The sequence below is a fragment of the Drosophila hydei genome, unplaced genomic scaffold (assembly GCF_003285905.1).
Source record: "Drosophila hydei strain 15085-1641.00,03,60 unplaced genomic scaffold, DhydRS2 tig00008119-arrow-pilon, whole genome shotgun sequence".
Lineage (NCBI taxonomy): Eukaryota > Metazoa > Arthropoda > Insecta > Diptera > Drosophilidae > Drosophila > Drosophila hydei.
In genome coordinates this window covers 7477996-7505762 of record NW_022045830.1, presented here as the reverse complement: position 1 = coordinate 7505762, position 27767 = coordinate 7477996, and the positions used below count along the sequence as shown (strand labels likewise).

General features: G+C 40.8%; 2 protein-coding genes and 1 non-coding gene across 6 annotated transcripts; 2 read left to right on the top strand and 1 right to left on the bottom strand.

Moving 5' to 3' along the window:
* Positions 1-95: 95 nt before the first annotated feature.
* Positions 96-21852, bottom strand: LOC111596844 (myosin heavy chain 95F). 4 transcript variants are annotated; one of them, XM_023311298.2, is made up of 18 exons: positions 21411-21852; positions 6635-6829; positions 5766-5839; positions 5569-5698; positions 5341-5502; positions 5016-5278; positions 4542-4948; positions 3740-4484; positions 3246-3678; positions 2948-3189; positions 2663-2883; positions 2371-2601; positions 1941-1988; positions 1710-1754; positions 1307-1427; positions 1127-1244; positions 820-921; positions 96-749 (listed from the first exon to the last, which is right to left on the bottom strand). In XM_023311298.2, exons 2-18 carry the CDS (start codon positions 6819-6821, stop codon positions 490-492), a joined length of 3789 nt encoding a protein of 1262 aa, XP_023167066.1. In that variant the 5' UTR covers positions 6822-6829; positions 21411-21852; the 3' UTR covers positions 96-489. The 4 variants fall into 4 exon arrangements, with proteins under 4 accessions (XP_023167066.1, XP_023167041.1, XP_023167059.1 ...); XM_023311273.2 differs by lacking the exon at positions 21411-21852 and adding an exon at positions 11441-11880; XM_023311291.2 differs by lacking the exon at positions 21411-21852 and adding an exon at positions 6944-7023.
* Trnal-uaa lies at positions 13605-13688 on the top strand. The gene has a single exon. It is a non-coding gene; the product is annotated as a tRNA-Leu (tRNA).
* A 2705-nt stretch (positions 21853-24557) lies between the features above and the next one.
* LOC111596953 (organic cation transporter-like protein) lies at positions 24558-27567 on the top strand. Its single transcript, XM_023311413.2, has one exon. The coding sequence runs from the start codon at positions 24978-24980 to the stop codon at positions 26640-26642; it is 1665 nt and encodes a 554-aa protein (XP_023167181.2). The 5' UTR covers positions 24558-24977; the 3' UTR covers positions 26643-27567.
* The last annotated feature ends 200 nt before the right edge of the window (positions 27568-27767 follow it).

Here is a 27767-nt window from a genome sequence, read left to right as displayed (position 1 = left end):
AAAAAGGCATTTCGAGCATTTAATTTTTAATTTAAAATACTGTAAAATATATATGCAGTTATATGTAAATACACATTTAAATAGAATTTCATTAGACACTAAATACAACTTGCCATTTCCGGGTTTATATCGTATTAGACACTCACTTAACTAATTGAAAAAATGCTCATACCTATGTAATACCGTTGTAAAGGTAAATGTATGCGTGGCCCCACATGCAGCTGGGCGATGAAAACGAAATCTATTCGCAATTGAAACGAATATATATATGTAAAATCTGTTGACATTTATAATTTTTTTTATGATTATGTTTATAGTCAAAATTTTTTGGACGTAGTTCTTATCAAAAGTTTTGCAAAAATATTTATGGAATTTCGTTTAAACTGCAAATTTTGATTTTCCAAATGGGGATTTTCTTTCAGTTTTGTTTGATTTCTTATTGATTTGTTTCTATCATTTCATAACGTTCACGATCTAGCTGATTGTGTTTTAAATGCCGGCTCCATTTGGCTTAGCACCCAGGTTCTTGTACGGCTTGCCCCCATTGCGTTCCCACTCGCGATTGAACTCATGATCCAGAATCTCAGCGCCTCGCTTGCGAGTCAGCCCAGTCTCCTCGAGGCTCAGCTCACACATCTGCATATCATCTGTGCCGGCAACGAGCAGAATTGGCGGCTTATCCGCATGCAGCTCCATTTGCCGAGCAATCCACTGACCATCAAAGTGTGCATACCACAAGCCACGCTTGGCTACACCAGAAAGAGATTAAACAAACAGAGCGATTAATAAAGGTTATTTAGAGCCCATCTTAATACTTACTATTGTCTGGCGCATTGGCTCGCATGAACGGTATGCGGAAATAGCGATGTTGTGCTGACACGATTTCTTGTATGGGCTGCACTATAGGCGGCTGCTTAAAGGCTGTAAATAAAAGTAAATACAAGTATAAATATTAGTACGAAATATATTATAAAATAAACCAGTCCCATAACATGATAATTGGCGAATCTGTATCCGAATCTGAACCTAATTAACTGTCACCCAAACGGGTAAATTTAAGGTGGGCAAGGTAAAATGAATAGACAAAAGTATAAACTGATGCTGCCAATTGCTGTGTGACACCTACCGGCCTCCATGACGCTACGTGGTGCACGCTCATTCTCATCCATGGTGGTGCGTTTGCGATTCTTTGCCTTCCAGGCATGATAGACCTTCAAGCGACGATGGAACTCTTGGCGACAGGCCTGCAATAGATAGAATAATTAATTAAAAATGCATATAGTATTATGCACGCTTTGATCTTTACCTCAAGCAATTCAATATCACAGGACGTGTTGATAGCATCGCGTAGTTCCGAGTATTTCCATTTGGATAAGTCGTACTTCTGCTTGCCAAGCGCTTGCTGTTGTGCGCGCACGTTCTCCGATCTGGGAACGTAATAGATTAATTAAATATAAAATAAATAAATAAATATATATTTATAATATGGAAAGCATGAAAATTCAAAGTGAGTTATAGATGGATTTTAATGCTTAATTTTTTTGTTTACAAAAGAGTTGTTAAGAAATGTTAAAAAGTTCTACAACTAAAAGCCAATAAATATTTCACAAATATTACAATTTGATTAGTATGAATGGTACTTTATATAAAGTGTGTTAGTAATTTGTTTAGTAGTTATAAAAAGATTTCAAAAACCAGCACCAACTCACTTATTCAAATATCGCGAAGCAATGTTTGACACAACTTGCGAAAAACTTGTTCATCAAATATAATTAAAGTAGAAAAGTAAAGTAGAAGGTAAAAGATATTTTGTTGTTGTTTTTTTGTTTTTGTTTACAATCCAATTAGTTTTTGTGTAAAAGCAGTATTTAGAAAGCAAGAGAACAATCTTTAATTCGATACAACAGTAAAACGAAAGTAATTTATAAAGTGTGCTATACCTGATCAGCTTGTTGGAACCCACGGGAGACGCGTCACTCAGACCACCACTGTGTTTGTTTGTTTGTTTTGTGTGGGGATGTGGTTGGTGTACAAGAAGTAGGCGTGTAAGGGGGGAATGGGAGAAAGTTTTGTGAGTTTTCATCAAATATACTTTTACACACAAATATATTTATAGTGATACAATTATAATTATAATAAATAAGCTAGCTCATATATACAAACAATGACTTGGCTTTGACTTCTTTAGCACAAGTCAGAAGTCTTGTAAGCTCTCACTGTCTTCCTTAACAAGTCTTACTAAAAGATAATACATAACTTCGTTCTTTTATATAAAATATTTCTCTCTTCACCTGCACCGTGTTTACAAGTGCCTAGTCCCTAATTCATACTATATATAAATCAGCTTTTATTGGGTTTCTTAACACATACTTGCGTATAACAGGTGGACTATCTTCCACCTGGCCATTGGATTCGCTGGCCAAGCGCAGCGCCAATTCGTGATCGCGTCGCTCCTGTTCGAGCTGCTGTCGGTACTTGGCATCATCCTTGGCCTCTTTTTCCAGCTGCGCCTGCAGCACCAAAGCAGCACGTCGATCCTCTTCCTCCTGGCGCAGACGCTGAGCCTCGGCCAGCTTACGTCTAGTTTCCATTTCCACTTTGCTGTAAATAAAGGTCAATGTCTAACAACTTGATTTTAAATTGGAATGTGTTCAGTACTAACAGTCGTTTGTTTTCGGCATCCTCGCGCAAACGTTGCTCCTCCGTCTCTCTGGCGCGACGTTCCGCTTCGAGAGCATCTTGTATTTTACGCAGTCGCTCCTGCTCCTCTGCCTGCTGTTGCTCCTTCAACTTGCCGTTCAAGTCAACTGTCAACTTATTCATATTGGCCATGACCACCGTGTACATGGAGTCAATTTCGCGTTGGGTAATGCGTGGAGTTTGCTATGGGCAGAGAGACAGATAGAGTAAGTAAAGCAAATTTAAGGATCAACCGTAAGAACCCCACCTTAATCTTCTTAATGGCATCATCGATCTGTTTGTATATATCGTTGACCCCGCCGACAATTTCGTCACGCCCCAGTTTAAGGCCGTTGGCAATTTCAATGGTCTTCAGTGTGTTAGTGCGTATCTTGTTGATCTTGGCTATGCCCTGGTAACGTGGACGATGTTGCTTACGTGCCAGAAATCCACGGGCAATCCTCTGAGCCGTCAACACGCACTTATTGCGGAAGATGATGCGATTGCGTACTAAACATGAACATATATCAATTGAAGCAAACATATCGAGAGTCCAAATAACTTACGTTTGATGACGCAGAGTGCGCCCAGCGTTGACTTGAGCCAGCGGGAGCGTATCAGCCACTTCTTTACCTTGGCTACAATGGCCAACATATTCTCCGGATCAGATCTCATGATGCGATCAAATTCTACAAATTTACCGGGTCGAAAGAACACTTTTGTGATGCCAAACTTAAAGTCCTTGGCGCTCAAGTTGAGCGACTGGAACATGGCCTCGCAAAACGTACGTGCCGGCAGGGAAACCAGCTCTGGCGGTAGCACAGACTTATACATGCTATAGAGATCGGCAAAGAGCACACGCGATGGAAAGCCATGCTCCATCAGCTCGAGAACCGATATGGTACCAGAGCACTTGAGCTGCGCCAGCGCCAAACAGCCCTCGAATTGGCGATCAACCATTTTGCTGTTAGGCTTGATGCAGCGTATAAAATTGGTGCCCTGGGATGTACAATAAATGAATAATCTGAAAGTTGTTTGGCTCTGGGGGTTTTCCACTTACATTCTGCTCGAGCTTTTCCATGAGCTCGCCCAGCTGTGTCTTGAACTTGGAGCCAACGGATATGAAGTTGAGTTTGCCGCGCACGGAGGTGTTGCTGCCTGATGGGAAAAGCAGCTTGAGCAGCGGATTCTCGCACTCCTGCACCAGGCACTCGAGCGATGCATGCAGTGCATCATTGTTCTTCTCAATGAACTGTTCCGTATTGTAGCAAACGGCGCCAGCGAAGTGACGTACGAGGAAACCCTCTTCATCACGCAGCGTGCGATGCGCCTTGAGACGCGATGAACGTGGAAGACCCAGACGATAATGATTGGCCCACGACTTGTGCACCTCGGCAGTGAAATGAGCTGGCGACGACTTGGGCAACTTGGACTCCTCGTCCAGCAATGTAAAGATACCATTCGACTTTGCTTCGATCAGTTCGATGATGTCCTGGTTGTCCGTGAAGGTGATCTCCGGCACGTTAAGACCCTCACGCTTGTACAGCTCCTGCTCGTTCTTTAGAATGTTGTCGTTGAAGAACTTTTGCAACTTCTCGTTGCAGTAGTTGATGCAAAACTGTTCAAATGAGTTGACTGTAAAGTACTCAAAGCCGGCTATATCCAGGACGCCGATGTAAAAGTTGGATGCCTGGAAGGGAATGCTCTGATTGATCAGAGCCACAATGCGATCGAAGAGACGACTGTAAATAGCCTTGGCCAAGGCATCGCGTGCATTGTTCGCCTCGTAGATCTTCAGAGGAACCCTGCAAATGGATCAAGTTACAACGAAACGAACTTGCACTTGATAAATTATAGCTTACATGATAACCGTGCCCTTAAAGCCGCCGCCCTTGCTCTGCATGACGCGCGACACCAGAGCCGTACGCAGTTCAGCCGGGTCGACGCCCAGCAGGCCGCTTGTGATATGAAGCGAGTTCTCCGATGCCGCCGCCACTTGACAGCCGCCACGCACATCATCGGGTATTTCCTCGAAGTTGATGTTGCCTAGGTGCAAGACAGCTGCCACTAGAGTGTAGATGCCCATTTTATCCGTATCGGAGAGACCCAGACGACTCAGAGCCTCATCCAGATTGTGAAAGTGTTGGTAGTCATCGATAATGGGATCCTTGAGCGGACCCTTCTTCTGGTGGCTCGTCGACTTCTGGGTGCCCGGTATGAGCTGCTCGGTCTTGGCGTTGGCAAAGTACTGCGTGCAGCCGGACAGGTACTGCAAGAGACGGAATTACCTGACGTGAGAAATGATCAAGTGAATAAGCTATGCCAAATACGCTTACGCGATAGTCATCCGGCTTGCCCAAGTTCAGCTTGTCCCGCAGCTGCTGTGGAGCGCCGGCGAGCAGCATGTAGAACACATGATAGTTGCGCTCCTCGGCGCTCTGCGTGCAGATGCGACTCTTCTCCAGCAAGTAGTGAGAGATATAGCCACCGACCACCTGACACTTGGCATCGTAGTGCACCTCAATGAATTTACCAAAACGAGACGAGTTGTTGTTGCGTGTAGTTTTGGCATTGCCAAAGGCCTCCAGCACGGGATTGGCTAAAAGCGGATTATACATAAATATTATATATCAGATTTGAAGGACTATTACGAGCACATACCATCCAGTATTTTGGTCTCTATGGGTCCAGCGCTGTCGTGTGAATAGCATAGGTATTTGAGCAAATATTTGGTGGACTCCGTTTTGCCAGCACCCGATTCGCCGGAGACAATAATGGACTGAGACAACTTGTAGACCCTCATATCCCGAATCGCCTTGTCCGCTGTTGGCAGAGATGAAACCAAGGATTAGGAGATTGAGCCTTGTAGGATAGAGGTATAGAACTCACCAATAGCGAACACATGCGGCGGCAGCTCGCCCAACGATCGTCCATTGTACTTCTTGATAGTATCCGGCGCATAGAGTTCCCTGATCTCACGATACGGATTGACGGCAATGAGTATGTTAGCTACATAGGTCTGTAATGGATGTAGGTATATATTTATGTACATTTCTTTAGATATATATTCTGTGGAAGCTACTCACGTAGATCTTGTCTTTGTAGTAACGCGTTTTCAGATTGTCCAAAAACGTTGCTTCGTTGAGCAGCATAAGCTCACCTGGAAATTGGAGTAAGTAGAGTTTATTTATTATTTTATACTCATTTTTCAGTTAATTTCGTTGTAAGTTAACTTTCACCCCGGGCCAGCCGAGGGTCGGGGGTTAGGTTTAAGTGCTTTACCGCTCAACTGTTTCACGCAAGCGTAGCTAACGATCACAACAACAACATTTTTAATGCCCACAAGCAGCGGTACAATAAAGTTATACGATCTTGCCCAGAAGTAGAGCATCAAAATACAACACGTGAGATCAGTCTAGCTGTAACTTGAACAATTACCATGAACATACAGGCATATATATATATATATGTATCTCAACTGATCTTCAGTAAGACACAATGTGAGTTGAAATTTCTCTTAAGCACAGTTTTTGGTTTATCTAGTTCTGCTTGGTATAATCAGAAAAGTGACTGACTTCGCTAGGCATGTTTACAGAATGGTATATTTAGACGTATATATATATATATATTTGTAAGTAATTACTTACATATCCCAGTTCACAATATCAAACTAGATGTTGAAGTCTCTAGATAAAGCGTTAGCCAGATTAACATCTGACGGAAATAGCGAACAGATCATCAACTTTTACCAAGTTTCGAATCAGTATTCGTCTATTGTATATCCAATTTTGTTTTATATAACCACGTTCTGTTCACTAACACAGGAACACAAATGATAAAGCACCGAAAAAAACAACAAATAGACACACACACATACACACACACTAGGAATACACTCATAAACATATGTGTATAGGCAGTCTACTCTATGAAGTATTTGAATGGTAATACTTACAGTTATCGTCGTGATCCTGGGGGCCATCACATGACGAGTGTATATCATCGTAGTGACACGTACGCTTGGGAAACTTGCGATCAATGGGCGTCACCTCGAACTCCTTGGTGCCAATTTCCGTGATGCGACCCTGTATATAACCCTCCACGGGATCTCTCACCCAAACTAGTTGGGTGTCCTCCAACATTTTGCGCACTGGAAACGAACATGAAATGAATTTAGTAATTATTAGAATGAGCAACTAAATAAGCTGGTGATTTTCTATAATAATCAAAGTGGAAAATCTTATCAACTGCCGCCGACACTAACACGGTTGAACAGGTAACGCTCTGACTGTGAGCCGCGTCGTCAGAGTTCACAAAAGCAACTGAGCAACCAGCAACGGTCGCTCGCTACCAGCTGAGCTGCGAGCGCTAGAGATGAAACTTACGCTACTGAGAATATCGTGTCACGACTAGCACTTAACGATATCATCAATATTAACTCGTGACAGAAAAATAAGTACAGCATATTCATATTCAGATTGACATTTAAGTAGGAATAGGTAGTATAGAAATAAAATTTAGAAAAAAATATATATTAAAATATTTTTTCCAAGGAAAGATAAAAAATATAAAATTATTTAAAAATGTACTAAATGTAGTATTATTTTTATTATTGTAGTAATACCTATTAATATCATATAAGATCTGTTATCTTTAAAAGTAAATAATATTAGGATTTATTTAAAAATATATTATATATATGTAATATATTAAACATATAATATAATAAATATATCTAATATAATTCCTTAAATTTATTATATTTCGATACTATATTCAAATGAAATCGGACTAACCCCAACGATCCCTGCCAAAGCCTTTGCTATTAAGCTATTATAGCTTATCACGCGCACATCTCTAGTAAGCGCTGATCGTTGCTATCTCTCTCCCACCCATGCACTCCGGCCGTATTTAGCAAATGCGAGTAACAGTCATTAAGGCCGTTTTGACGCTCTGTTGCCAGTGGCTAGCCGGCTCGGCCCGGTGTTTTATGGCAGTTCTTGTTGAGCACTTCTCAGCAATTAAACTTTACCTGTAACGCTCTCACTGTCTCTCGCTCTCCATTTCTCTCTTTCTCTCCCCTCAACCCACGCGCTGTGCGTTGTGCGCTCCTTCTTTCTGTTACCAGTTGACTTTGTGCTTCATTCTCGCTGACGTTGTCGCCCTGTGGCAATTTCAGTTTCTTTTCCTATTTCGCTTATTTTGTTATATTCTCTTTTTTTTTTTTTTGTATGTTTGCTAGGTTACCTTTCTTGGTCATGCGTTGACTCACGGGCGTCGCGCTGTTGATAAGCACAGCTCCGCCAAGCGTGTAGGTGTTGACAAATCAAGAGGAAGAGAGAGAGAGAGAGGCAGAGGAAGGAAGACAGAGACCCCTTTAACAATGTCGACCTTGTGTTGTTCGTACAACAATTGCAAATAAACAAATGAGTTCTGTATATACGATTTCAAACCGCAAATCTCTCGCTTACAGCCACTCGTTCACCCTCTCACCCACTCACCCGCTCACCCCCTTTCTCGCATGATACTGAGGAGGTTCAGTTAGACAATGACGTTGAACAGCATTTTAGCAACGGCGTCAAGGTGAAATTCATTTATTTAGTTTGCTGGGTTAATGGTGCATGGCTCGGTGGGTCGCTCTCAGTCCACGGGTTCGGCTTTGGCTCGGGTCCCCACTCAATTAGTGCCCGTTTTGGGTGTTTCTCATCTCAGTGGGTTTTCGGTAGAACAATGCAAATCGTTTTATACAGAAACAGAGAGCGAGACAGCTCAGCTCTACTCTCTTCGCGAATAAATTAAGACACAAATTTGCCAAAGTGCTAAATTATTAAATGATCGTTAAACGAGTTTTTTTTATTTTTTTGTTTGATGCGCAAACTCAGATTGTTTACTGTCTGAGCAGCTGGTCGTGGGTGTATTTCTCAAATCAAATTGTTTTTTATTGTTATACAAAATACCGTTTAGCTCTGTGATTGAATCACAGATTGTTTTCACTCTATTGTCATATATTAGAATGCATGTGAAAGGCCTTAGCATAACGTTTGTCGCATGACTCAGTGTTTGACCTATTCTATACTCCATATCTTCTCTGCTCTAGCCTTTTAAAAGCTTTGTCAAAGCAATATTTGAAATGTTTGCTCGTGTCACGAATTTGGAATGGAGACATCTCGAGTATGCCACACATTCTTCAGATATTCAGCTTTATTTCGAGCTCTCAGCTTAATTGTCAAACGCGCCCCGCCTGATGGCGAGTGTTAATCGGGCAGGCCCATTAAATGCAATGTATCCATCTCAATTAGCCCAGTTTGTGAATAGAAAGTGGAACTTGGCCTATGCATAGATCTGGAAATCGCTTTATAATGTGCAAGGCAAATTAACAACAATTTTGCAGGCAATTTAACATAATCTTGATTATGCAGTCAAGAGTGATAGGGGAAAATCACAATTCTTGCAATATGCAGTTTGCAATACCCTGTAATTATGATTTTTGTGAAGAGATGAATGTGTTTTGAGTGAAATGGGTAAAATTTACACTTGCAATATGCTCCTTAAGATACCCTGTAATTATTATTATTAAATAGAGATGAATGCTTTCAGTTTTCATATGAAAAGAAAAAAATGTATATATAGAAAATCGATCTAAGAAATACTCTCAATTATTTTATATTTGTGTAGGTACGATAAGGCTCGGACTGATTTTTGAAGTATATTGAGAGAATTTTAACGTATAGCAATGCTACTTTATGGACTTCAGCTTTGTTTGTACATGTAAAATGAGTAAAAATTAGTTTTGTTTTCAATTTTCTAAAATCTATATTAATACAGGGTATATGCACAGTCTTAATTTTAGCTAGAATATTAGAAAAACATTTAAAAAGTTTGCCAAACAGACTACCACACTACAGCAGTCACTGGAGTACAGGGTATGCGTATAGTCGTCCAACAATGCTCCACTCAAACTTGAATCGCTTCTTTTGTATGCATGTCAGCAAAGACAATGATGACGCCTTGAAGTAGTCGCCTCTGTGCCCACAATTTGTCTGGCACTTGAATCTCTGCGCGCTGCTCTGCATGAGACGTTGGCATAAATTACAAATTGCGAAAAAAAAAACACACACAGACAAATGAAGTTTGCGGGAAGGTGTGTGTGTGTATGTGAGATGAATGCCACATTTGATGGCCGTTTATGTAGAGACGAAGTTGCCTAGCTGCATTCTGTCAGGGATCGCAGTGCATGGCAAGAAAGGAAATGGGAGACAATCTGCGTGCAGGTCTCAGAAGCAGCCAAGTGTGGCCGCAGCAACAAAACAGATGAAGAACAAAAACCAGCAGAGGTAGTAGGAAAACATAAATGAGTTGATGATGGAGGAAGTGCTTGAGGGCGACATTGACAATGGCCAAGACAGGCGGCAAAGCTTGAAGTGAAACGGCCAAGTCATGTTGAAGCACCGTGTAAGACGGCAAAGGCTTATGAAATGTGAAGCCTTTGGCCTTAGCGCACCTTGAATGAATGACATCTGCTGCCGCCCTGGCTGCACGACTGTCTAAGGCTTATTTAAACATAGCCGGGCTGCATTCTTGACCGGCTCGCAGGCGTAATCTGAGCAGCATAAATACCTTTTCGGAGCCAGCCAATTAGCCAGGTCGCTCGTGATTTGTGACCAGCTAATAGACATAGACTAGCGAGCACTGAATATGTGTTTTGTTGCTCGGGGTCGGTGATATCATCGCCATCGTCTCGCCCTCTGCCACTGGCCAAATGAATCAGCCCAAGTTGCGTGCCGACTTTGCCGTGATAGTCACTTATTACTGTAATTGAAGGCACGCGTATTTTGTTGCTGTATTAGCCAAATTGCGCTGCATTAGATTTTATTTGCATAGCGAGACAATCCTCATCTTTGTATATTTCCGTTTTTGAAACAGTTCAAAGTTTCACATTTTTTATATTGAAATATTAGGCCAATGCACCTGATTGAAACTGTTATCTATCAGCTGTTAGCTGGCTTTGTTTCCAATTTATATGCGATAACGGTTAATAAACCGTTTCTCTTGTTGATAAGCAGCAAAAAAAGTGTTTGCAAACAACATAAAAATTGTCTAAGCTTAAAATATATATTTAACGGACAAAAGTAGCCGTGGCTAATGTCATTCTTAATGTGGAGGACAAACTGAGCTAATATAGCTATGCCTGTCCATCTGTTCGTCTATATGATCGCAGCCTTCTCGTAAATCAGAAAGAATATAGAGCTATATTTTCTGGTAGACCGTATACCCAACGTATCTATATTTTGAGCTGCTTCTGAAGAAAGTTAAAGCTACAAATACTACAACTTTAGTATACTCCTTTTCGATACATGCCACATTCGAATATTCAGATCCGAAGTTATTCAGTAATCTATTGCCAATAGACCCTTGAGATCTGTCACACTGCCAATAAAGTAAGCTTAAACCGGGTATTTGCTAGTCGTTCACTGAGTCAGAATATTTTATAATATATAAATAATAAATGATAATATACTAAAAATTTAATTTACAAGATCAAGTGTTAATAATATTTAATATTAATATTTAAGCACATGTTGTAAAAGAAAACCCGTTATTTTAGAGCTTGTCTGGGTCAATAATGTCTGCAATTATTATTTAACTATTATTGCCCCTATAATTAATTGCAATAAGCACAGAGATTATATTCAATTGGTAGCAGATAAGATTGTGTGTTGTTGAAGTTGCGTCAATTAATCGCAATTTTTGTAAAGCTCACCAGAGTTGGGATCATGTTGCTCCCGGTTGTTGTGGTTGGTATAAAAATCCATTATTTGGCGTGAGTGTGACTTAATAAAGTTAATTTGCAGTGCAATGCACTTGGTTTAAGGGTTGAGTCAGCAGAAGGGACTGCAGTTGAGTGCACTTTGAACTAAGCTAAAGCTAAGTATATTTGCAAGGGGGTTGACCTGGCTCTGAAACCGTTTCACTGTGTAAACATATGGAAGTGTGTGTGTGTGTGTGTGTGTGTGTTGTTGATATTTGGTGCAGGCTTGACAGCTGCTTGCTTCCCTCTTTGATTTTCACTATCGATTAAACACTTTTCACTTGCTGCGGCGCATTACACTTTCCGTCTTTTGCTTTGTTGGATAATTTCAGGCGAGAATTTGTTTTCGCTTTTCTCGCTGGCTTTTCACAATCTCAATTACAATTACAATTAACTGCATATGGAAAAGCGTGAAATTTTATTGCACAATTTGCAGCTAATGCTGACCTACATTACGCGCCAGCCTCAACAGCATCATCGACAACAGATGAGCCACAGATTGAGCGATGGAGATTTGCTTATTGCTCCACACAATATGCATAAATTATTTGTGGCTGCCAAAGTTTTTGTGTACGTGTTGACTGCATTCGATGTATCTAGATCTTGTTACACTAGTTGTTGCTGTTGCTGTAGTTTTCACCCAGTAACCGAGTTCTTTGACCAACCCCGCCCCGAATGTCGAATGACCCGCAAACGAACCACGTGCCACGAACTACGTTGCGACTGCAATCGACGAGCTCACGAATTGCACTGAATGCGTCTGCGGATTCTGTATGGAAACGGAGCAGGATGTTCGTTTACGATATTCGGGGGTTGTTGTTATTGCGCATCACATATCGTAAACGATAAACGAGAGCGTTAACTGCGCCGAATCCACAATGGCCGCGTACGCGTGTGTGTGTGCGGGTGGCTGTGGGTGGCACAGCAATAATTCCATTTGCGTGTCAGCGCCGGTTAAATTGACAGTTGAGCTGTTCTGCATTCTGTTCATGCTCCAATTGAAACCCCAAACAATGGCAAAAATTGTAACACTTCGCTGAAGTGCGGCTGGAGTCGCCACCAGGAAGCAATGGCAACAGCAGCCAACAGAGATAGAGACGGAGGCACATTCACACACACAAGTGACAAACACACACACTCACACGCATACATAGGGTAACAAAATGCAATGACAGTGCAGCTTGGCATGACATAACAACTTCCTGTATAGTTTACGCGGCGCCCCCGCTTGCTGTGTTTTTCATTGCAACGATTCAAATTGAGTTATTCACTGGCGCAACAGCTGCTTGAGAGATGAGCTACAAAGAGGGGACCTCTAACAGCTTTTGTTTACGAATATCAGGCGCGAGAGTGTGTGTATATGTATATGCCTATGTATGTATGTAGGTGTGCATATATTTTCAATGGAAGCTTTGCGTCTATTGCAAAGTTTAAAATTAACGGACAATTTGCATAAGAACGCGTACTAAACAACAAGGCAAGAGCTTTCGCAAAGCTTTTTATGTGAAAGCAACAATTGAACAGCCGGCAAAGCAGAAGGCGGCACTTATACAACCAAACCGTAAGAGAGAGAGAGAAAGAGAGAGACCCAGAGAGGGCGACCCAAACGTGCTGAGCTGCGACAAACGTTTGTGGCGTGAGGGTTAACTCCCGCTGTGTCATAGGGAGGAATAAGGCATAGAATATGCCCGTCAGCTGTCTTAATCTACATACACACATAATGAAAAAAAAAAACAATAAATGTGAGAACGCAAGATAAAAATAGAAAAACACCTAGCGTACTAGTTGTACGAGCTTCAGCCGAACAAATAAATGTAAATTTTCATATTTTTTTAAATACATATCGTTCATTAATTTAAAATATTTAATAAAAAGTAAAATAAAAGCAACAAAACCCAATGAACAAACGCAAATGTGCAGCATCAATGCACAGGCAAAATTTCAATTGCTGCTCTACAGCAACAATTCTCACTCGCTCACTCACTCACACATACACACAAACAAATACTCACCCTCAGTGAGCCATGTGCGTGTGAGCAACACACATATGTGAAAACTGTCAGACAATGTCGACAATGCTGCTTATGTAGCACGTTTAGACAGACCCGTTCAACAAGTCAGGTTGGCCGAGCGGTCTAAGGCGCCAGATTTAAGCTCTGGTTCTCGAGAGAGAGCGTGGGTTCGAACCCCACACCTGACAAGTCGGAAAATTTACTTTTTTAATTTTTTTATTATTTAAATAAAATAAAAATGTATTTTGCCCTGGCAATTATTTTGTAATTTGTTTTTAAGTTACTGAATCATTTATAATTAAATATTTCAAACGTATGGGAAAAATCCGAAGATGCCGCAGCACGATGAAATTTTGTAAATATAATTTATAAAAATGTTTTTAATGCTATGAAACTGATTACTGGAAAGATGATTCTTCAAAGATTATTTATGGCCACCTGACTGCAATTGCAGTTGCTGGCCGCCTGACAGCCCGAAAAGGGCTATTTAATGGAAGTCATTCTACCATTGAAATACCTTCCGGTTGACCAAAGGCCAAAAAACCAAGCCCAAACCCAAAGTAGGCAACAAAAGGCCAGCAAGTGCCGTTGACTCTGAATAATTAATAATCATGCTCTCTGTTCGTTATGTGTCTATTGTTTTGGCGTGTGCTTTGTTATGCATTCTGTTGCATTGCGCAACAACATTCAAGCGACAACAAAGCAACATGGTTAAAAAAGATGTTAAAGCCAGCTAACGGTCTAGTTGGCTTTACTCTGGTGAACTAAACGAGGGTAGTCTGAAAAATTTGTAAGCATTTAAATTAATTTTAGTTTTATTCTTCTTCTTCGATCTTGTTTTATATGTTGCCAACCTTTTTAACTGCCCTCGTATGTGTTTAAATTGAAATGAAAATTTTCGTTAAGCTCAGCTGAAAAATCAATTTGTCAAGCGCAGTTTTGTTATTTGATTTCTTTGTTTTCTTTTTTATCAGATTGTAAAATCTTCGATGAATTAATTTGATTAGAAACTTAATTTTCAGACAAATCAAATATAGCAATCAAAAGAGAGCTGCCTTTCATTAAACTCATTTCTTTTGATACCCATGAATAACCAATTCGTAAATTGATTTTCCATAACACGTGACAGTTGTTGCAACATTGACAGTGTATTTTTTTTTTTTTTTTGCTTTTGCTTTTGGCTTCTGCTTTGGCCCATTTGTGGTGTGTACCCTAGTTATATGCGACACTTCCCCATATATACGGTATATAGCTGAACAAAAAAGATGATTGCATGCAAAGAAAAAGCCACACAATTGCCATAATTTCATAACCCAGAGCTAACCAAGCTCGTTTCCCATTCCTTCAACGTTGGAAAAACAATTTCAATAGCTTTGTGGCACACAAAAAGCAGAGCTCAAAAGACACCAACAACAACAGCAGCAGAGTTGCTGAAAATTGTGTAATAATTGCGACATTTTCTGTAGCTAAAGGCCCTGAAGCAGAGCTTGAAGAAGCAGGCAACTGTGCAACGTCAGAGCGTCAGCTTAACACAGTAGAACTTGCAACACGATTGAGCTGGAGTTGCATGCAATGCGTTGTGCGTTAGAGACTAGAATTTATATGATAGAAGTTGTATAAGATACGGCGCAAGACGCTTAAAAAGTCTATGACGCGTAGCATAGCGCACTTTCTACTTCTCATGCGTCAAGCGCGTGAGTTGCACGAAATTTTAAATGCTTTAAAAAACATTTCTCATTGCTGTTAATGTATTTAGAAATGCACCTCTAATATTATAAACATATGTTTTTTTAGTAAATAAAAAACATAAAATGAAGAACGGAAAGCAATAAATGATTATTTGTTTAATGTTATTTTCCATTGAGTAACAAAGCGCAAACTGTATAAAGAAAGAGAATTAACAGAAATAACTAAGATTACTCTAGTGAGGAGTGTCCGACGAGGAGATACCCAGTAAGCCGTATATCCAAACATGCACATACAAGAACACTCACACAAACAGAGATACTGAAATATGATTGCCTTGAATGCTGTTGCTGTGAGAATTTTTCCCCAGCCATATAAATTGTTAATATTAAACAAATTAAATACAATTTTTATGAAATAAATATTTACAAATTAAATGAGTTTATATATCAGAAGAAACTACATATATAGAGAATGTTGTCTGGAATTAGAAAGTTGACCAGGTAAGCAAATATAACCAAAAGTTGATATCGCTTAATTTGGAAATGAAAAGAGCTAAAAGAGCTGATTTGCAATAAAGCTGATCAGGCACTCAGATCAGATAGAGGGATCAAATGCTTATTCCAAGGAGGCTATAATAAAGAAGAGTCACAGATAGACAGCTTAACTCGGGCATTGATTCTGATTAAAACTAAATATTCTTTATGGACTTGTTCTGTTATGGACAGTTCTCTCATCTATCTATTATATACATATGTATACTTAATATATAAAGTTCGACTAATGTTAAATCATTTTTCACTCTATTCAGTAACCACTACTATTTTAATGAACAACTAAATTTTGCACATTTTTCTTTATAATACCAAAGTTTGTAACAGAAACATTTAAATTAATCAAAATTATGTTAATCTTAGTATTCGCTTCAAATAGTCAAAATATTTAGTTCTCAGTCGCACTGCCACAAAGCTGCATATAAAACAAAATCCTCCATTGGCATTTTCAATGGAGTTCAGGATATAAATAGAAGGAATTTCGCTGGAATTTAATTACGAGCACGCGTTTGCAACTATAGCTAAGGTAATTGAAATGCTTTGCTTTGCTTTGCTTTGAGTTTGACTTCAACTCAGAGTTTGGCTAAACAAAAACAAGTTTCAGCTTTAGTGCCCAGTGCGTTTCAATATCAAGTTCAACCAGTCAGGCTCAGGGACGCTAACGGTGCCAATGTCCAGCGACAGGTTCCTGATTCGTAACGCGGGGGCTCGCAAGAATCGAGGCAGCAGCAAAGGCCGCAACCGCAACAGCAGCACCAACAATCGACAATTCACATGCAACTGCGCATATCAGTTGCACGGATTTTTCTTGTTTTTTTCCTTTTGCAATGGTGGCAAGTGAGCAACCAGTTCAACTTGTTTGCCAGCTGCAACGCAGCAACAAAATCAGCGAATAAAAGAATATTACAAAAACAAGTACGTACTCTGCGGCCGACTGCCTAATGCTCGCTCGCAATCACAAATCAGAAGAATCGATGAAAATTTGTCACTTTCGCACTTGTCACGCCTTAAGCAAATTGACAATTATCTATCTGATCCTGACTCTAAAACTGTGAATCACAAACTATATGCCGATTAACCATTTTTCAACTTGGATATACGATTTTCAGATGATCAATCTATGAAAGAGGTCAATAGTAACTGTTGAACTGTAACTGATATGTAAAAAAGTATCTAACACCAATTTCAATAGACGCGGACGTGAAACGAATATACTCACTTGACTGCCCAAAGGAGTATAGCAAAAATGCGCTGTCAGCAATTGATGAGTCATGCGGCTAACTAGCCCCAAGTTGTGTTTTGGAAAACCTCAGTGAAAAGCTGCGCAGAGAGAGGAAATGCCCGAAAAGCAATTACGTTTGCAACAATAGAACGCTGCAGCTGTAAAATTTATGGCCCAAACTTCACAGGAACATGATTTCAGCAGCCCGGTTTCGCCGGCGCGACGGCGGGGGGCAGAGTTCACTGTACCGTAAAGCAGCAAACGCATGCGCACATCAGCTCAACCAAACAACAGTAACAACAAAACGAGTTCGTTTCAAGTTGGTTTAGCTTTTTGATTTTTTTTCTTTTTTTATTTTGGCTAACCAAACACTTCGCATAGTCTAACCTAATATAATATATTTTGTAATATCTAGTTCCCCAATCCTTTTCCGAGTTCAACAACTTGGCCATCAAATGGTGCGGCAGTTGCAAAAATTAAAAGCAAAAACATAAAATTGAAAAACAGGAAAAGCACGCAATAAACAATTGAAAAGTGAAACAATTAACGCCCGCCATTTCCTACTTCAGCTGCCATTTAGTGCAGCAGGAGCAAACGTTGAGACTTTCTGTTTGAATGCAACAGGCATGACAAGCAATAAAGCGCTAGTCGGGGCAGTGCTCGACTAGGAGATACCCTGTATCATCAATATTGACGATTTTTGGTAGTTTGTGAAGGGCAGAAATGCTGTGCGTATTATTAATAGAAGATTGATTTATAGACTTGGGAAATATAGCTAAAACATATAGGCCATAAGCGTCTGTAAGCCAAATAGCTGTAGTTCGATAACAATTTTAAGCGATTTAAAGAAAATACAAGTACGATCTATGAAGGGTAGCATACAGAACTTTTGGGAATGATTGACGAGCAGATACTAAATACAAATTGTAGATTACTCAATATCTGTGAAGACTTTAGAGCCATCTTAGTAAGTGTTAATATAAAAAAGTTTCGAGTATGTTAGTAATTGACAGTCAGACTAAAGGGCAGGGTTAAAGCTGCCACCGATCAAGTAAATATATATATATTATGCAAACAACCGTGTTTTCTTCAGCCATATGCTTACTTTTAACAAAGCTAACATTGAGTTCTGGGTAACAATATAACAACAACTGTAGACAGGCTTCAGTGCTGTTGGCGTTTAGTCCCCAGCAAATGTTGATGAATTCGCTTGGGGCCCATATTTCTTATGGATTTCCCTACACTCCCGCACATATGTTCACAGATTTTCCATATGTTATGTGCCTGAGATTCATTAAAAAAAACTCTCCCTCCCACAATTGTGATGTGCGTGTGTGTGGGTGTAACGCATTTGGCTGCCATAAATAGGGCCTGCAGATATTGCCAAGTGCACTTCCCAACGTAAATAAACAAATACTCGCATTGCTCTTTATTTGCTTATGTTCTTTTTATAGCACTTTTTAGCTGTTTTCTGCATTGGCTTGACACAGCGAAACAATGTGTCGATGGCTCTTTGCAGGCTAATATGCAGCTGTGTTTGATTTTTGGTTGGTGAGTCAACTAAAAGAAGTGAGTTTTGATTTGGCTGAGTAAAATGGTAACTAGCTTAGTTTAATGTTAATACTAAACTGACGAAAACTTGTTTAAATAGTTCCAAAGTTAGTGAATTCTGACCTTCTTTTTCCTTAGATTTCCATTATATCTTGGAGTAAACTGAAATCAGAAAACTCCTTTTGTTGACATTTCAAACCTTCAAAAAGTATGATTTTTTGGACACTTCAGTTTATAAATACATACTCGTATATAAACAAATTTCTTAAAGTTTTTTAATTTTGAACGCGATATCTAAAGAAAGCAAACTTTGAGAGCATTACAATATTTTTAATTCTTATTTATATGCTTTAATTAAATTTTTTAAATTTATCATATTCTCTTTTAGCATATAGTTTTCTTGTAAGTAAACAAAATTAAAGACCATATTCGTTAGCTGCATACTGAGCTTGGTGTCTGTGCTGTCAGTCAACCTGTTATCATGTTCTTTAATCTTATCTATCATGGTGCAGCTGATGGTTGGACGTTTGTACATAAAATCAAGATACTAAATATTTGCAGGCAGATAAAGAAGAAGCATATACGAAAATGATTAAAAAAATAAGAAAGAAGTGAGTGCAAGTGCGAAAATTGGAGTTTGCAAAATTAGAAAATGGAATCACATAATAAAATAACTTTGATTGAATAAAAAGTATATTCCATGAATCGCGATTTTCATAACGTGTTCAAATACCATTTTTTTTGTCTTTTAAAAATCGAAACAAGTGACGTACTCTATAAAAAATGCATTTTAAAACAAGCTTTATTCAAACCTAATGTTACTTAAATTGATTCATATTTCTTTGTGTTTCGATAGTGTTTTTTATATAATCCCAAGCTAATTTTCAGATAAGCCGTTATTCATTGTGATATAAGATGGAGCTAAATGGAAAATTAGATAAAAATGCAGATAAGGTGAATCTAGTTCGGAAGTTTACGTCTGCATTAAAAACGAAATGCGAAAAACATGAACAAGAAAATAAACACGCAGCTAAATATATGTACATATATCTATATTGGTAGTATGCTAATCTGAGTCTAGGAAACAAAGGCAGCAATTAATCCACTAACTTTCACTGTGGCCCACAGATGTTTCACTTTTATTATATGCAAATTTTCAAAAGCTCGAGCACTTTAAATGGTCTTGAATGGGGCGGAGTGCGGAGTATTCGGTTAACGAGCATCTCTCACGGCTCGAAGAGTCTATTGTTGTCTGACCAGCAACTATTTTCGGCCAGCGGAAGTTCCTCGGGCAGCTGTCGACCCTAAACTAGAAGGATCTATGTATCTCAACTGACGATCGCATTTCGGTAACGAGTCCGCTGTGTGTCAGCTCTGTGACGCGTGCGTCACACAGATACAACAATCAACTGTATTGCCAGATATGAAACCCCAAAAACAAAAAAAACAATACAAATATATATGAATATACAAAAAAATTGCTTTTGCTGTACTGCTAAACCCGTTAATTGGCTCTCAAAAATGCACGCTCTGCAAATGTGTTTATGGTCAGAGCTGTCCAAAATATATGTAAATAACTGTATGTGCGTGCGTGTGTGTACGAGTGCGAGTGTGTGTTCTCTTCTAGAGTTGGGCGTGTGTCGTGTTTGCCTATCGTAACAAGAAGCAATAAAATAAATCTGCACAGAAATTTTAATTTTTGTTTGATTGTTTTGGCATTTAAATAACTTTTTCAAATTATTTTTCATACCAATTTTTAAAAAGCTTTAATTAGAACAGAAAACAACGCAAAACTTGAAATACCGTGTTAATTTTTATTTTATAACAATTAACTAACTCGACCAGTAACAATAAATATTATAAAATATTTCACGAAGTCGTGTTTTTAACAATCGTGACTTATCGAGTTTTAGCTTCTGTTCGTGTCGTGTTAAGACAAATCAGACGCGAGCCCTTGCGCATAGTGTGTGTATTAGTGTGGGCAAAGCCTTGCTGCGCATCAAACGTATCTATGTGCCGTTTGTATGCATTTAGAAAGAGCGAAGGCGCAAGTGATTGAGAGAGAGGGAGAGATAGTTCTTTGTTCTTTTATATGGACACGCGCAAGCGCGAGCAACTAGTCACGTCTTTAGTGTTTTTCTCTTTCCAAGGAACAAATGAAATTGCAAAATGTGCCAGGAATAAGCAAACGCATAAGAGTAGACATTTGCTCCTTCCAGCCTATTAACGCTCGTTTCCGCACTCAATTAAAATGGCCCTGGGCCAATGCTTTTATGTTTTCATACGCGTTGGCTGCGCCTGTGTCGACACACATACGTGCATCTATCTTTCCAGCCTTCTGCTGGGCCTTTTGACTTTACAATCTATATATAGCTTATACCTATGTGTATTTGTGTGCGGGTGAGACAGCTGCTGCTTCTGCTGCGGTTGGTGGTGTCTTTTGTTGTTGTTAACATTTGCAGTCGTTTCACCCCCACGAGGATGTCGCGACTGCGCCCTCTTTCCAATTTTCCAATCCATTCAGGGTCACGTTTTGTGCAGCACTGTTAGCTTATCGTAACGCGGCTTAGGTGAGATTGCTCTAGCTGGTATTCTGTTTACAGTTTGAAATACCGGACATATGTTGACATAATCAATTTTATCATCTTTTTATAATCTCCTAGTTTGAAAACTTAAAATAATCGACTCTTCGGATATATGGCGATATATTGGGATAAATGTCTACAGGGTATATAACCGTCAACAACAAATACGAACAGAAACGAAGCGAACGAAACTCTCAGAGCTCTCAAATTTGTTCAGCTTCGCCGAAAGGGCAAATACGAGTTGTCGTCGTTGTCGTTGTCGTTGTTTTCGTTGTCGTTTGTTGTTTTGTTGCTGTAATCCGTTGCGCTTACCTGTTGCTTGGTTGTTTGTATTGGTGCTTCCGCTGCGCGGCTGTGAAGTGTTTTGCCGGTGTTTTATGATTTGGTATCAGGGTCCCTCGTTCTGTTTCGTTTGTTTTCCGTTTTGGCAAAAAAAGAAACCAATGTTTACAAATGATAAATTTGGATAAAAACACGACCCAAAGAACGCTCCGAATTACGTTTTTAGGGCTAATGGTAATTTGCTGTGTCCGTTAGCAGTTTAATGTGCTGCAGAAGGCGAAATTGCCCTCGAACACAATTTTTTGTTGACGTATTTCAATAGAGTGTTTTGTTTATTAACTAAAATTTCATGTGATCTCGTATATAATTGCGCCAAGTGCGCGCACCGACCGCAACGTTCGATGTTTATCTTACGACTGCCCGCGATGTCCAATTTGACATATCGTTATCGATGAGAAACTCAAAATGGCATGCGAATATCGATAGAGCCGATATTACATTTGATATTTTTAAAACAGTGCTGTAAAATGTTTGAGAATGTTGCTCGGCACTTAGCATTGGTTGGCATGTTGCTGCATATTGACTTGACTGGCAACATGTGTGCTCATGTCACACACGTTCCATCATGCTGCCATAAAAGTTGCTACATTTTGCTGTGTGTAGACACATTTATGGACAGGGAAATCGATGTATTGCCGATTATATGCGATATGTTTGATCTACAGCACTTTGCGCGGTATATCGAAATTTGAAATTATTAAAGTGGCCTACCTTATCAGTATTATTTGTTTATAATATTTACTGATTAACAAATGTAAGTATTTAAAATGTCTATACATTGATTGGACAGCAGAATTGAAATAATCACAAAGCCTTAAAGGCTGCAATAAAAATTGTGCGATTTTTAACCAGTTTTTTGCATGTTGTAACATTCGCTTGAGGCAATGGCTAGTTTTTTCGCTGGAGAAATCTGTTCTGGCCAAATCTGCATTGACTGAACCGCACAAGATTGCGATGCTTAACACCAGTTTGGCCAGCGACTTGGCCATGGGGATTATCAAATTCATGATGTTTATGTTGAAATCGGGACGCACGAGCAATTGATGAATTGAAGATAATTTCACAATGTTGGGCTCAATTGATTTGAGGGATGCTGTGTGATTTGCTCTGCTCTTGAACATCCGATCGCTGGGACCAATTGACTCAAGTGACAAAAATGAGTATATAGAAAGATGATATGACAAGAGCAACATTATTTGCCATACGGCATACTATCTTTGTGTTTTCACTCCATAACTCCAATTGGTGTTTCAGCACTTTCTGGTTCTCCCCAACCTGTTTGGCTTCCTTTGTCTGCTCCCGATGCGACTCTGCAGCGAATTGGATCTCTAATTGGATCTAATTGAGTGTGTTTGGCTCGAATGGCGCGCATATCGTACGATACTCGCCTGGTACAGCCTTACAGCGCGACTCTTCAGACTCTTCGACTCAATTGATTTCCCATAAAAAGCATTAATTGTCGCTGACAAATTCCAATTGAAATATAGAGTTAAATGAACCTCGGCGCAACTGAAAACTTGCGAAAGGCCGGCAACTCGAAACCATTTAGCATTGTTTATTTGAGCGAATTTCTGAGAGTGCTTCGAGCTAGCAGTTAGCTGCTGCAAATGACCGACTACACTATACCCTATGCATTACAGTTGAAGATCGAGCGTACAAATAGATTTTGCCTTTGTTGAAGAGATACTTTGAATATTTGAGGGCTTCGATTAAGTTCAAGTGAACGACTATATGATACCCTACAATCGAACATCGAGAATTCAAATCAAATCAAATCAAATCTCCTTTACCTTGAGGATCTTCTTTAAAGTTTTAGTTACTTCAAATAGACGACCCTATGATACCCCGTAGTTGAGGGCTACGAGAAAATAAGATCTGAAATAAATTGGCATTATTTATTTAAGCGAATGTTTTAAAATAAAATAAATATTGAGTTGTTAGGAATGAACGACTAAAGAACACCCTTCATCGCATTGGCATTTCTAGCTTATGATTAAGATCTTTGAATTGTGAGCAGATATAGATATTAGCATTAATTATGAGCGAATGGTTAAAATGAACGACTAGAGCATACTACTTATTCAAGGTGCAAGTAGCAGACTTAGTACGGTTAATTGAGTAAGACTACGGCTGGTGATATACCCAAAAAGGTGATCAACTATAGATACTATGTGTGAGTATGAGTTAATTGAATTAAAACTTAAAAATGATCTAAATTGGAAACTATTTGATTGCTTAATATTTTTTCTGATATTTTGCAGATTTTTCAATGGATTTTCAGTAAAATTCTTGAATCGCTCTGAACAAATGAACTTCGGTTCCTACTGGAAAGATCGTCAATCATATGATATCTACATAGCAATTATATGTATGCATATGTACAATCTTACCACTTAGCTTACAGGGTATATATAAAAAAATGTTGACTTTGGCATCGATAGCAGACATATTTGTATATAAGTCAGGATTGGGAACAAATAAAACGAGAATGTCTGAAATACATTCTGAATTAATGATATCTTCCATCTATTTGCATCGCTCGCTGGGCATTATGCAAATATTATTATTTAAGTATTGCTATTTTTACAGTTCAATAGAGCAGACTGTCTAAACACAGCTACATGCACGAGTACTTAGCTGAGGTGTGTGCGTGTTAGATATACATAAGCATGCGTGTGTATGTGTGTGTGTGTGCGTGTGCTAGTGTGTACAGTGCGAACATGTGATTATGCGCGTTATGAGTCATAACAACTGCGTAAGTTGGTTGGAAACCTCTCTTGCATTGTTAGCAATCATGCTTATAGGGTAGCTTAGCAAGTTGTTGCCGGCTTCTGTCTTCCGCTTGCGCCCGCTGTCTCTCTCTCTCTCTCTCTCTCGCAACCTCTCTCTAATGGCTGGATAAAATTTCTCCGTTACAAACAGAGCGCAGTTCTTTGCGCTCTCACTAGCGCCGTCTCGCTCGCACTTGCATAGCTGGGCAAGTGGTTAGCGTGTCACATCTTCGGGTGCTGCTATGATGGATACTCGGCCGCTCGGCTGTGGGCCAGTATATGGGCCAAGCATATCGTTTTTTATCGTCGCCAATAATGCTTTTAGTCATTCGCCGGCCTTCAATCGCGCAGCTTATTTCGACGGGCAAACGTAACGCATTTGCCGCATTCGGGCCAAAATCTACCAAAAAAAACTCATTTCTCTTGCTGTCTCACGATTCTTCCGAGAATCGCAACATTTTGCCAGCAACTCGTTTGCCAAAACGTCTTCAAATCAGCAGTTCTTGCTAAATTTTTCGGCAACACGTGTTGCTGCCACAGAGACAATTATATTTGCTCTCTCTCTCTTGACTACGTCCGGCTCCGGCGGGGTACAAAGTACACGTCACCGTCACCGTTACCGCCACCGTCACAGCTGGCAGATACGTTAATTGGCGAGCGAGCATCCGAAGAAAGCAAAGAAACATAGCAGCGGAGCAGCGTTTGGCTGGCGAAACCTTTCAGTAATTTACGAACTGCGCCAGCGGCCAGTCGAGTCGGACGAGCAATGGGCTACGACGAGGTTATCGTTCAGTTAGGCGACTTTGGCCGCTACCAAAAGATCATCTATGTGCTGATCTGTCTGACCTCCATACCGGTGGCATTTCATAAGCTCGCGGGCGTCTTTCTGCTCGCCAAGCCGGATTTCCGTTGCGCGCTGCCGACGGATCTGGATGGCGCCAGTTACGAGCTGCCGGCACAGCTGCGGCAACTCGCATATCCCGCTAAGGACAGCTGCGCCTACTACGAACTGGCCTACACCAATGGCAGCTACCATCGGCTGAGCAATACGACTCAGAGCTGCAGTCGCTACATCTACGATCAGAGCAAATATTTGAATAGCGCCGTCACCGAGTTCAACTTGGTTTGTGGACGTGGCTTTCTCGCGGCCAGCAGTGACTCGATGTTCATGCTGGGCGTGCTGCTGGGCAGCATCATCTTTGGCCAGCTGAGCGACAAGTACGGACGCAAGCCTATCTTCTTCGGCTCGCTGGTCATCCAGGTGATCTTCGGCGTGGTGGCAGCCTTGGCGCCCGAGTACTTCACCTATACGCTGGCCCGCCTCGTCGTGGGCTCCACCACATCAGGCGTGTTCCTTGTGGCCTATGTCATTGCCATGGAAATGGTGGGTCCCACCAAGCGTCTGTACGCGGGCATCTTTGTGATGATGTTCTTCTCCATGGGCTACATGCTGACGGCGGTCTTTGCCTACTTCATTCACGACTGGCGCTGGCTGCAGATCGGCCTGACCCTACCCGGGCTGGTGTTCATGTGCTACCACTGGATCATACCGGAGTCTGTGCGCTGGCTGCTCTCCAAGGGACGCAACGCGGAGGCCATCCAGATCATACAGAAGGCGGCGCACTTCAATCGGGTGAACATCACGAAGGAGGCCTTAGTCGCCTTGCTGGATGATGGCGTCAGCTGCAAGCAGGAGATCAAGGAAGAAGAGACTCGTCCACCCTCGGTGTGGGATCTGCTGCGCTATCCGAATTTGCGTCGCAAGACGCTGGTCATCTTCTTCGATTGGCTGGTCTGCACTGGCGTCTACTACGGCCTGTCCTGGAGCACCAATAATCTGGGCGGCAATGTCCTGCTCAACTTCCTAATCTCCGGCGCCGTGGAGATACCCGCCTACTGTTTCCTGCTGTTGACCCTCAATAGATGGGGACGTCGCTCCATACTCTGTGGCTGCATGCTGGTCGCCGGTGTCAGCCTGCTGCTGACCATCATTGTACCCCAGCAGATGCACTGGCTCATAGTCACGTGCGCCATGGTGGGCAAGCTGGCCATTACGGGCTCCTACGGCACCATCTATCTCTTCTCCAGCGAGCAGTTCCCCACGGTGGTGCGCACTGTGGGCATGGGTGCCGCTTCCATGGTCTCTCGGCTGACTGGCATGCTGGCGCCCTATTTGAATGCCCTGGCCACCGTTTGGCCACCGCTGCCGCTGGTCATCTATGGCGCCCTCTCGCTGGCCGCCGGCTTCATGTCGCTGCTGCTGCCGGAGACGCACAACAAGCCGACGCTGGAGACGATTGCCGATGGCGAGCGATTCGGTAAGAAAGAGGCAACCGATGCCTACATGGAGGCGGGCAAGGAGCTGCGCGAAACACTGGAGGCTCAGCCCCTAAATGCGGCCATGATCAAGAGCAATGGTCACAAATACTGAGCAGACCAAGCAGCCGAAGACTTCGGCAACTGCCGAAGACTAAATACCCTTGTAGATACCTTATATCTGAGCTAGCTCAAAACTCTCCTAGAGGGTTTCCTATATTGATTCCCATAGTTCACGCCGTGTTCATTTTTAATGTTGTTGATATATTCCATATTGATAAGATTTAGTAAAGTGAAGTCCGAGGTTTGTTTCAGCATTTCCGGTAAACAAATAACTTTTGGTAGCTATATTATATAGTCGTCCGACTTCCACGTTTCATAACAATATCCATAGGGTCGCCTCTGCAAGGGTGTTGCGAACAGAAGATCTGTGCGCCTAGAACAGTTTGAAAGACAAAAGACCTTTAAACTTAGCTGTGGCTTCGGCTAGGCTAGACTTCATTGTGAGTGCCCCAAGCGAGTTTTTTGTTCTTTACGCGATAATTACTTTTCGCTAATTAGCTAAGTTCAAGCGTTGCAAGGGTCATTCATCTTCTGGCTGGCGAATCTACAGCTATATCTTCCTATAAAAGACAAAGTATTATATTTTTGAAATCTCATATGCATGCCAAAAACAAAGTGAATAGAAAGCTGAAAAAACAGCGCATAGAAAATTCTCCTCTTTAGGCATTTAGCAGGGCTCAGCGGCGTGGCTAAGGGTAGGTTTACTGTTGTCCTACCCAAAATTCCATTTAGGGATCGACGATCGAAGAGGGACCGACGTCCTGCTGCACCCCTGGGCCCACTCTGATACTGTATTATTTTTATACTCTATATATATAAATATATATGTATGTCTCTCTATATATGTATGTGTGCGTATACGATAAATGTAGTACTTATTTAATTACTTACGACTTAACACTAAATCGAATTTCTAGACAATTGTACTTATCTGCATGTACTTATCTCTTAAATATATTCAAATGTTGTATCTATTCCTGGACCAAAGTAAATAAATCTTAACTCGAAATTGCCTTCGCTTCGTCTTGGCTGCTCGGCTCGTGTCTCGTCTGTGTGGGGCGCCAAAGTCTGGAAATATATGAAGCGATCTGCTCGATTTCAACCAAATTGTAATTTATAAATTATTTTTTTGGGCTGTTTCCGTTTTCTACTTGACTTGATCTTGTTCGCTTGTATT